Source organism: Phalangium opilio, unplaced genomic scaffold (assembly GCF_054372755.1).
Source record: "Phalangium opilio isolate 3A_F unplaced genomic scaffold, DU_Popi_V2 ptg000079l_1, whole genome shotgun sequence".
NCBI classification, from domain to species: domain Eukaryota; kingdom Metazoa; phylum Arthropoda; class Arachnida; order Opiliones; family Phalangiidae; genus Phalangium; species Phalangium opilio.
Window position 1 is genome coordinate 2,503,510 of NW_028324187.1, and position 12,315 is coordinate 2,515,824.

The following is a 12,315-nucleotide window of genomic DNA, read 5'->3' on the forward strand; positions in this document are numbered from 1 at the left end:
ACTAAACGAAATTGGTCATTTGGTATGGGAGATACGTTTTTGTCGCTAGCGATGAGTAGGGATCTAGTGTCACTCCTCTTTCTTTTTTGTATCCCCATATCATGAGTAAATTGTTTCATCGCTCCATGAATGTTCAGATAAATATATATTTTAATGAAGAAACTGATTTTGACAATGATTTCTAATTTAATGCAACAATTTATTGTTTATTTTTCAAGTAGTTGGTGAAACTATAGCTACATTATACTCGAGTTGATTTAACCTAATCTCTAAATGCTACATTATCATTAAACATTCTTAGGATTTCCGATTTGATTCTTTCCTATATAGTTTTTTGTTTCGTGCTGCATGGGAACCAACTCAATGTTGCCAGGTTTTTTGTTTGCTTCCCTTTTGTTTCTGGAGGGCGCTTTGGGAAAACTATTTTTGGTGCACCAGAAAATTGTCTTCTTCTCCTTACTACTCAGTCTCTCCGACTGTATTCTATTCGATAGATTTGGGCCTTTGTCGTTTTAGAAAAGGAAAGGCATATTTCGCTCGGACAACGTTAGCAACACAGACACATTCTTCAAAAGTAGAAACGTAGTCTGAACACGCGTTGAAAATTTTCAGAAAAAAACTAAATAGCCGCCTTGACACGTCGAGTCGTCGTATGCGACAACTTTGGGTATGCAGTGTTGTGTATGATATGTCAAAATATATATAGTTGAAATTGAGCCGTACAAAGTTGTATTTTATTCATTGGTGTTAAAACGAAATTAGTTTTTGCAGTTCTAGTGTTCTGTTGAAGTGATAAGCAATTTGATATTTTATTTTTAAGTTAATTTATGCAAGGACCCATTAAAGATTCGAGAATTTTCATTGATGAAAAATAAAAAAACCTGCCGAGAACCCAAACAAAGCATTAGTCTTAAATTGCGCAAAACATTTCGAAAGAATGTGTTGAACAAACTTGAGAGAAAATTAAATTAAATTACATTTGTTCCTTTTCTTAACTAGTGTTTAAATAAGCTTAAAAGTCTCTATTATAAAGTAATTAAAATAAATTTCCGGTCCTTTTATTTTATAACATACAGGCGACCTTGCCAAATTGTCTTATATAAGCTTTCTTAAAAGTGAAACTTGAAGCTTTATTCTTTTACAAGATTTTCTTTAAAATGAAATTCTACACGTTGGAGCTAGAACTTATATAATATAGGATGGAGTGTTTCGTCATTAAACCCAAACCTTCCCCCTTCCCTCGTTTTACCCCATTGCCTAAATTCGCGGGCAACGTGCCAAAGAAATAGGCTTAGGCAAGCGAATTTTCCTTTATTAGATCTGATATGTCCGCGCAACTTATATATAAACCTGCAATGAATTTATTCAAGCCTCGAATGAATATGAAATTTATTTTTTAAATTTCTAGTTAGCTTCTGTTAAAAATATCTTCATAAAAATTACCATAACCTTATTGCATTTTAACGAATGAATGTTTTCACATTTCTTATGTATAATTACACCTGGGGAAATTAGGATTTTGCATTTATACATTGTTTTTAGACTAGGATGAGAGATGCCATTTACACCTGGAGGCCTGGCTACTTGACGGACAAAGTACCGTGCCAAGTAGCCTCGCCTCCTGTTGAAAATTGTATCAATCCTTTTAGTCTGAAAACTATGCATTAATGAACTATATTCATTATTGTCGTTACTCTTAAATTACATTTTTAATTACAATTTTAGTGTCATGCTAAGTTCCTAATTTTGCTTTTCATAAGTCCAAGGAGCCCCTGCGAAAATGTTCTTTGCAGGTTTAAGCCTTTACCTATTACTTCACGATGTTAAGTCGGCATTTATCCATCCGAAGAAGTTGCTCATTGGATAATGGTATTTATTCTTTATCCTACGATTAACTAAAGCGCCTGGAAGTTTGAGATATTTTAGTTTTGTTGCTCATTTATAAGCCTAGACTCTTCGCTCAAAGTAGCAACCACGTTTTACCATGTCTTGCATTTTTACAACTAATGCCTATAGCAATGCATTTTGTAGACATAAGGTCGTGGTGTGTTGGAAAGGGATGGAATCCTCCTGGAGAACCACGCTCTTTAATTTGAATTCCTATCCTTTGGAATAACATCCGAGACATATCCCCGTTTTCAAAAGGCTTATTAGATTTTTCCTAATGTTACATAGTGCTTCCCAAGAATGGTTTGGTTGGTTGTGTTGAATGACATACGAAACCTTTTATTATGAATAAATATTAATATTTTGGATCGAGATAAGGTTTTAATCAAATTATAAACTCTTAAGATCAAAGAAGCCGAATAATTGAAATTTCTTAATGAGTTTAATGATTAATTAGATTATATGAAAGATTTTTGAACAAGCTCGCGTTGTCTGAAAAAATATTCCATCTACATTATGCCTAACTTCCTTGATTACATTTTCTTTAATGAGTAGATACTTCATTTTTGCATTAAACCTCGTTTAATGATGGAATTTAAGAGGATTTCACCCCTGTTATATTTTATCTTGGCGTATACAACATTTTCAACTTAAAATATGTAAAATGTTTCGTTTCATCAAAATTTTGCAGGAGCTTTATTTAGGACGGTGTGCCCTAACTTGGACTTTATATTTATCCTCTTAACTAATTTAATTAAATGTTTTAGGGAGGGAATTTAAGACGTTACGTTGGGATTTCAGTCATAGCCTTGCGTGCTTTAGGTACTTCTGAAGCCTTTGTCTCCTCTTCATCTACGGCCGATTTAACACTTTCAAAGATTATTTCGAAACTCTCTCTCTGTTTATAGGCTATCTCGATGAAAACGTTTGAGTAAATACTCCTGGCCTTTTGTCATATGCTTTATTATAATGGGAATGCTATATACGGAAGACGGGAGTCAAGATTGCGCGTGAATTCGAGTGAAAAAGCCTCTAAATGAGGCGGGACTCCTCTATTGTTTTAGATCTTACCCTATCTCGTGCCGCCAAATTACGTCGCTATGTCAGTAATTTTGGAAATTTAGCGTAGTATACACCGTAAAGTTCATTTTTGGGGCGACTTTCTCTCCCTTTGTGAAATTTCGCGTCTCATTTTACCCGAGTAATGAATCACGTAGTTATTAATCTTTACCTAATTATATTGTTTCAATATAGGCCTACACTCCTACACGTGCCTAAATAAATTACAATGAGAGTATAACCTAGTTTGTAACTAAAGAATATTGTTGAAAGTATACGCCGAAACGTTTTAGATTATAACGAAATAATTATAGTTAGCAGCACAATTTTATAAGATATGTTCCATAAGTATGACGACACTTCCTGTACTTTGTAATGTTAGAGACTTACAACTCGAGCTAGTTCTAGAACTACTACACTCGGTTTTGAAGTCCAACTCCCCGTATTTAGTCTGTACTAAGCCTTTGAAAGTGTCTCACCAGGCGTCGCTTTACCTCGAATCTATGACCTAAATCACTTCATGACAAGCATTCGGTTACCTGTGACAAACTTACGGAATATATCTTATGAACTTATGCTGGCAGTATTGCATGTTGAGGTTTATTTGAGAAATAAGTATATATATATGCTCTAGAAAAGGTTGGTAGGCTAGCCTTAAAGTACTTTGTATTCGACCCTTTCGTTAGGCCTTGGTCATCCACAAATTGTGCTGAAGAGTGTAGCAATGATCGGTTTCAAAGCCTTCGAGTCAGTATTAAGAAAGTATAAAAAGGGGAACTGTACTTTTGGCGTGCGTGGAAAAGCAAAGCAAGCTCTGCTAGGGTGTGATAATGATGCCTTTGGGAGTTATTTTATCTTACGCCGAATTAGACTTAACGACAGCTATAGCTTTCCTTCACCGTTTTTCACTTCGATCAAGGCATCAGGCGTTTCTAGGTGGAAACCGCCCCAATCTTAGTATAGACCTTTTCAGTCTATAGTTACAATGAAGGGTTCGCTACTTTCAAAATGGCAACGTAACGAAAGGTATTTGAAATGGTTTCCAAAGTGCCGGTTTGAAAGAGTCTGTCTGTCCGAGCTCTGTTAATTCCCGGAGACTTGGAAAGTCTTTCCCCTTCGCGGTTCGTCGACGCCCTGGTCAGGATTCCTTCAATTTTTCGCTATTGATTAAAAATATTCAAGGAAGACTACAGACCAAAACAAAGAATATAAAAGTAAGGAATGGAAACTGTGACCAATAGCTTAATTGTCACGTGGTGTTAGGTTGTCACGAGACTTCCCGTGAAAATCATCTGATGAATGGGTGTGGTGAGACTTGTAAGCCTTTAACTTGGAATTTACAATCATAACCTACCGGAAGTCGGAGGACAAAGACTGAACCTTTCAGTGTTTTCGTCACTCAGTGGGAGGCCAATTTCTGTCTTTGGCCAAACCTTGTGTATCTTTTCTAGGAAGGCCTATTGTTTAAAGCAGACATTTGTTGGTATTTTACTTCAAGAAATGAACTTTACCTTATTTCTTAATGCGATTTTAAAATCTGTTGGCTCTATGACCTTGTAATAAATTCAGATAACGAACGCTTTAGGAATAAGTGACGTTTAAATTCGGTCTATTTAAAGTCATATTAAGGCTAGCTGAAAATAAATATCACCAAGTAAGGTCCTAGCGCCTGAAGCCTCGAATATCTGTCGCAATTAGGTGGACGTAATTATTTCACGCGATCTAGCGGGACTCTCTGGAATTAATCAAAAACTTTACCCCTATACCATATCAACGCTTAGCTTAAGATGTCCTCCTCCTCCCCCCTTTAGCTCTGGAACAACTATCATGGGGTTTCTAAGAGGTTATATCGCGGGGGTTTGTATAGCCCTTTGGTAAGGGGGAACGCCCGTCGGTTAACGATGTTCCCTGTTCAAACAAAAGGTCGGACGTTCGCCAGTCGCGATGGGTAAAAGGTTTCTCTTTGCCTAAATCATACACGTCACAAATTGAGATGGATGTTGGGTAAGCGATAGGGCGGTGCCCTCCTCGCGCGCTTCGAAGTCCTTTTTAACGGACCTCGAAGAATACCAATCTTTGCCCCGCGTTCCTTAAAGGGTGCACTGTCTCAAATTAAAGGATTTTCTTACTGTAGAAGAATGTATTAGAGATACCTTAGTAATATTTTGACCAGCTGAATTAATTGACCTACGAACTCTCGATAACCGAAACTGAAAACTTTTTTCGAACGTTTTAAAGTTAGATTAAATAGACTGAAACGGTAGTAGGTCGAGTTTATAATTATAGAGTTCAAGATCAAATGTCTTAGGCCTAAATCTACTATTTATTTTTCAGTCTTTAAAGGGAGTATAATGACCCATTCACCTAATTATCCCTTAATGACACTATGATACCGTTATTTCTGCACCGACTGACACAATGATACCCTTATTTGAACTAAACTATGGTAGTTAGCTACAAAAATAACTTTTTCTTATGTCTGTCGGTTTTTTCAATTTCCTTTTAATCACTTCAACTTATAATTCGAATTGCATAACGAGGAAAAAATAATTAAAGCATCGTTTACTTTGAATTAAGACAGTACAACAGAGTTTGAAGTATTTTTTTTTACAATTTGCCCAATTTTGTTCCCTTTTTCTTGGAACTTCTAAAGTGTATGAAAATTGAATGTCAGTCGTTTCTTTTAGCTTACTCGTAAAACAGCGTAAAATACTTTTGCCTCAGGTCCGAGGAAATCACACTAAATGATTGAACAAAGTTTTTATATCTCTTTAAAAAGTTATTTCCCTGTTTTTACGGCTGGTTTTCCTTTCTTTTGTGAGCCTCGAGCATCCAAGGCTATAAGAAAAGCCTTGAAAGGTGTCTCGTGCCTTTAATACGTGTGCCTACACCTTTTCTACACCGTCTCTCTTCCTTTCTTAGAAAGAGTTTTTATTGCCCAGACACTAGTATGGCGGGAAAAGAGTTTCCCGCCTTTTTCTTACCCTATAGAAACCCTGTCTCTTATCTTCCGCGCCTTACAATTCTAACTACACGTGAATTGCCTCGAATAAACAAGAAAACAGGAGGAGAAAACGAAGAGTTGTGTCTACAAAATACGAAATATAACTGTTTTATTTAAAGGGAACATCAAGAAAACGCATCAACGTTCAATTATTAAATCTTATGCCCGTTTATTGAATACTTAAAAAATCGTCTGCTACAAGAAAAAATTCAGAAATCGGCATAAATAATTATTGAGTTTATTTTTATTTAAGTTGTTTTTATTAAATATAATAAGCATATAATTATAAAACCGTTTCTGTAGCCACGTTTTTTTCTCAGGATTATATGGGGAGTACGTGGTTCATTGATCCATTATTTTTAGACATTTAGTTCTCACGAGATTTTGGTAATCTAAAAATAGAAGTCGGTGACCAAAATAGCGTTAAATGGGTGAAACATTATCTTTAGCAGGTTTGTCTCTGTTAGGCGAGATAAAGGAAATATAATATTATCTAACGCGAGAGATAAAGTAAGATAAAAAGAATATATACGCTGCAGGCTAGCATCAAGCATTTTATCTCCCTTTTCTTGGATGCCACAATTTAAAAATCGATTTCCGACTGAACGACTCTTTGGAGGGAAAAATATACTTTGGGGCTCGAAAGGCCATTAGATTATACTCTCTTAGGTTCTTATATTTTAGTCCTACTGTCTCTGCAATGTGGCTATAGACTCCTATCCTCGTATTCTCTACTTCTAAAAGTTCCGGTGTCATTTTCAAAAAAAAAAAAAAAATTTCGTCGGACCTATTTCTTAGATTGAGAAATACTTTTAGCAGCAGACGGAATAAGGAAGTTTTACCCCCAATTTAAACCGGAAAAATGATCAAAATCTTACCCTTTTTTTATTACTGATATCCGTCCGCATATGCAAATGGAAATGGGTTAGGGCGATGAGCCAAATGGATTTCCCCAAAATCTAGTTGTTGAAATAAAAAAAAAAAGAAAAGAAAGGAAGTTTGGTGATGAAAATGGCAAAATGTATTACTCCTTTAATATTTATGATTTAATGAAATTAGAAGGAAATATAGGAACTATTTTTACGCTATAGAAAATGTGTCATTATATTATGGGTTGGATAATGAAATAATATTTATTGAAAGGGTTATGGTCGAATTTTTTTAAACATAATTTGATAATAAATTCTCCAATTTGAAGTATTTTTTTCTGCAATATTAAAGAATATATGAGAAATTAAGTTAACTTACCAAAACTTACGATGTTAGACCCATCTGTAATTGTCAATCAGGGGGGAGGAAGTGTTACTTTTTGTCCAATTGAATTTTATACCCCAACGTCATCTACTTTACAAATATGCTTAAACTTAATTGCGTTATCTTTCATAATACTGTATAAAGATGCGTATAGTTCAATTCAAAATATTTATAATTTTATACGGTATATCGAATGATAAAGAACAAATTTAATATACGCGAGATGGTGTCTAACTGCTCTGAATCTGAAATAGTATAGTAATTATATATTTAATTCGTTCAATCTTTAGTCGCTTGAATCCGTCCGTAAAACGAGTAACAACCCCATGACAATAAAAACCAAAAAAAAACCGCAATTATAATTTAAAAACCGAAACGTATCCCCATATCACATTTTATATTGTACGCTGGAAGAGACGACACTCTAGCCTTAGGAGCATTGAAGCGTGGATGTTATATTATGCAATTGTAGCTCTATATTTAGCTCGGATAACTACGCGATCACGGCAATTTAACCCTGCCTTAATAACAAAGTGTATATATAATTAATTTTTACCCTGAAATTATACAGTTAAGCCTTGAAGGCTTCGTAGTAAGTGCTCTTTTCTTTAGTATTCATTTTGAAATGGTACTGCGGGTCCGGACGGTCCAGGCGGGGATAGGTCGGATCATTAATCGGAACGTCAACCGTGTGAAACGGAGGGAGTTCTATAAGACGCTTCGAATTCGAATCTAGATTTATATTCCTTTTTCCGTGGATCCCATAGTTAACGACGCGAACAACGTATGACCCCAATTTGTTCCGCCTTTTATTTCCCCTAGATGTCGCCCTTAAGAGACATGTCCTTGAGACTCTCATCTTCTCCCTCCTGTCCCATGGGCTTCCGCGCTTTAAGAGCCGGAATTCCCGGCAATGCATCAGATATTGATGATTAAAAGAGGGTAAAAATTACTTCTTATATTATCGGCAATTTCTGGTGTTTTTCCAAGGATATGTTCTTTAAAGGGTAGGACCTTTTTAGAATTTGATTGCTGGAGGACTTTCATGGCTGGATGAGAAGTTGCAGCTAGGGATGATGAAATAACAAGGGTCGAATAATTCTAACTAACTAGTAGAAATACCCCTAAAAAATTTGAAAATTCGTTAGGTCTTTTTGGATTTTGAAGTTTCGCGCTATTTAATTATTGATAAAGCTAAAGTTCTGAGTGAATTATATCTTTCGGTTCACTTTCTCTTTATCGAAAAATGTAAGGAAAACATAAATAAAATTTTGTCAATTTGTCGCCATTCAGACCCCGTAATCATGACATAAGTGTATAAGATAAATTCTGTAAGTGTTCAATGTTCAAAACAAAGGCTTAATGAATATTAAATTATTCACAATAATTAAATTTCGACTGTTTTTTGTTAAAGTGTATTGCCAACTTCCAGGGGTAAAGCCGATAATGTATTTTCTACCGGCCCCTGTAAAACTCCAACCCGCAATACATCTGTGTGTGATATATTTCATAAAATTCTTCATTTTTTTTTAATTTTGTGGAATTTAGTTGTATTCTGGTATAAGTCTTAATAAATATTAATACATTCAAATTAATTATTCAGAGTAAATTAAGAGACTGTTATTTGTTGAAGTATTTAAATTTTGGGGTGCCAGCTTCCAGGGGTAAAGCTGTTAATGTATTTCCTACCGGCCCCTGTAAAACTCCAACCCGCAATACAGCTATGTATATATTTTATCAGATTCATATTTTTCTTAACTCTATAGTAATTTAGTTGTTTTTGGTATAAAATTGTAACCAATTTTATACTTAATAATGCTTTTGTTAACCACGACAAACTTTTATGTTACTATCTAACAAACTTATGTCACAACTAATATTTTCTTGGAAGTTTGTCTGAAGATTTTCAAATAAAATAAAATTCTCTATCTTATTTTATATAACTATAACTATAAACGAAAATAGGGTTGACGCTGATCTGTATTATTTCTGGTCCAATTGTATATATATGTATCTATATATAATAGAGATGGTGAGTAATCAATCAACGGCGACTTTGGTACTGGTCATTTTCATCTAAAATAGGTTGTCAGCTCTTTTCTTAAAAAGCTAAAAATATAATTTCATCGAATAAAGTTATTCGTGCGTGAAAAATGAATGGAGTGGCGCGACTCAAGTTTTGACAGGTGACGGAGAATTTTTAATAAATCTGAAGGATTACACAGTATATGAGACTTATCAATTTTCAAATTGGTTGGCCACTGGTCCACAGTTAAAGGTTTTTCCAATCTCTATCTGTTGAGATAAGACACTAAGATTATTAAAAACCTCTTTTCATTTTATTAAATAAGATGGTGCCCGCAACAAATATACGTGACAAAGCTTAGATACAAGACCCATAGCTCGCGCCCCATATAACCCGTTGAAGAAAATTATCCGCTCTTTTGACTTCGATTTCACGTCGTTTCCACGTCATCCAACTCTGTTATCAAGATATAAGCCTATGTCAATCCAAACTTGCAGCGCGTACTGAGGTATAAATGGCGTTGTGCTTACAGATTGATATTTGGAAAAATAGGGTGTTCCAAAAATGGTGGTTGAACAGAAGTATATAGCGGGTTCATTGGGTGGTCCTACTTCTGTCCTACCACCGTTTTTTGTACGCGCAGTACATATCGGATCTAATGTTAAAATGTTGCATGATGTCTCGCGTGATATCATGAGTTTATACAACGAATCCAAGAATAAGTTCCTAATATTATTGTAAACACGTGTACGTTTGATGTAAACGAAATACACCGATCTTCCAGATCACATATCAATAATAAAATTCTGTGAAAACCGTAAATAAAAACTATGTATTTACTGGTTTAGAGAATATTCTTGTGGAAATTGAAAATATTAACGATGCTATTCTAAGAAACAATTTGGACATCCCAAATTCTCTTTACAATGCAAGGGTGATACCTTTGGAAAAACTATTCTATGTCGAAGTCATAAAATGTCTACCGTTTTCAATTGATGTCATTGCATTCTTCGGATGGTATAAACTATGTCTAAAAGGAACAATTTGGATAGGGCGTGGCCTAAGGCTTTATCCGCATCTTTTAGCCTATATATAGATCCATAGCTCTGTGTTCCGCGTTGATGTAAATCTTAAAAAGAAAAAGAAGACCATCAGCTCTAGAAGTAGAAAACTGGACTTGACTTGGAGCCAAGAAAATGCGAAAAACTTTTTCATTTTTTTCGTCCGACCTTACACGTACGAGAGAGAGAGGAGCAAGCAACCCTCTATAGTATTGAAAAAGAGGACCAAAAATGAAGTAAAGAATTGTTGGAAGGAAATAAAAAAGAGAGTAGAATGATTCTTGCCAGAGGCACGACTATGGCGGTTCTGTTCCTCCAACGCTATGCCTTGGTCTCAAACATGCACCGATGGTTTTGCGCGAGAATACATCGATCAAATGGTCCGATTGGACGATCGTTTGCTAAAAAAGGCGTGGTTATTATTCATGTCCGATCGGGGAAAAACTGAAGAATGATATCGTCCTAAAGAAACGGAATGATTATTAGACGTATTAGAGAATTTCTTCGGCGTCAAGGGGTACTTAAGTGTCCGAGCTGTTCTGAAACGTCAAGGATTTGTAACAAAAACTTCACTTCTCTTCTACTGTGACTCGGGGAGAAGTATATCATTCAATGATCAATGGTCAAATATAATTTAAAGTTATGCTGAATTATGAATTAATGCAATACGCCATCATTCGCGTAATTGATTGGTTATTCTACGAAAGTGCTGTCGGTCCAACTGACTGAAGACACCCAGCAAATGAAAGAAAAACTCACCAAGTCATCCTATTCCACTCATAATTTTTAAAATTATTGCTATCAACATTTGAAATGGATGCTTTCATCCTAGAAACCTTGCTGTTTCGTATCAAAATTCGACATGTATTTTGCAATCGTTGGCATCGAGTTTGAATTAATATTGACTAGTTGGACGGTTCAAATTGAACCCGCATTATGGAGTGTCATAGCTGGGAGTTTTTGAACCTTTTACACCAGTCCATGTTCCACCGCCTCCGTTTTCGTACCGATCCGAGGTCCTATAGCCCAGCAGCTTTTGGGGGACCTTGTGTATAGTCCAAGTGGAGCGGAGGACTGAGTTTGTTCCCCCTTTTCGGGGGCGCCACACCCCTCTCTATCCTGACTCCTCTAACGTGGATGGGGCAACGTAGTTGCGGATAAAGATTTTTGTGCATTGGCATCTGAGCGGCCGCCCGGAATAGTAGCGCGGAGCTCCTTCGGCCTTACTCCGTTTTCTACTCTCTCGTTCTCTCTCTTGTCTTGTGCGCGTGCATCGTTTTCCCCGTATTCGTTCCCTACCCTTAAAAGAGCGCCAAGATGAACTATGGAGCCTCGGCTACCGGTAAAGATTCGACGGCCCGTATGCCCCCTAGGGGCGGAGGCTCCTCTAAACCCAAAACTACCGACATGGATGATATGGAGGTGGGTGCCATTCTAAATTTCCAATGGAAAAAATTATCTCTATATCTTGAAAAAATCTACCTTTGAAATTCTCACACACTAACAAATATACCGGAATACCCGAGCCTTTGATCAATACGTATGTACCTACGTAGTCTGTAGCGAAATTACGCGAAATTTTCCTTCCGCGGATACTGGAGAATTTTAAACACCGTCGATAAATCGTACTTTTCAATATTTGAAAAAAATATAATAATAATAATAATAATAAACGCAAAAACAATCGTGGATTTTATACGGTACGGTACGGTTCAGTTCGTAAAAGGTATTTCTTGTACATTTTAATTCATCTGTGCATCTTTTCCAAATTAATTTATAATATATTATTATTAATAATATAATACCATCTCCGGACTTGTTTGCTCTTTATTACAATTTTTATTATTAAATTATTAAAATATTTTACGAATAAACTGCTTTTCCGAATTATATTTCAATTTGTATTATTATTTTGCTTTGTTGCTATATAAATATATTTAAATAAAAAATATTTTTTGAAAGAAATTTTACCGAGAAAAAAAAGTCTGTTTTATTTTTTATGCTTTTCAATGATCACTGATACA

General features: G+C 35.5%; 1 protein-coding gene across 4 annotated transcripts in view; it reads left to right on the forward strand.

Annotated features, from left to right (window-relative positions):
- Nucleotides 1-12,315, forward strand: part of LOC149654168 (prolyl endopeptidase FAP-like) — a 182,928-nt gene that overhangs the window by 76,916 nt on the left and 93,697 nt on the right. The window contains exon 1 of one of the 4 annotated variants that reach the window (XM_089845572.1): nt 11,305-11,713. The exons of the other annotated variants lie outside the window; for them this stretch is intronic. Within the exon in view, the coding sequence (XP_089701698.1) occupies nt 11,609-11,713 (105 nt within the window). The 5' untranslated portion in view covers nt 11,305-11,608. Of the gene's footprint in view, nt 1-11,304; nt 11,714-12,315 lie in introns of those variants that run through there. 4 annotated transcript variants of the gene reach the window in all.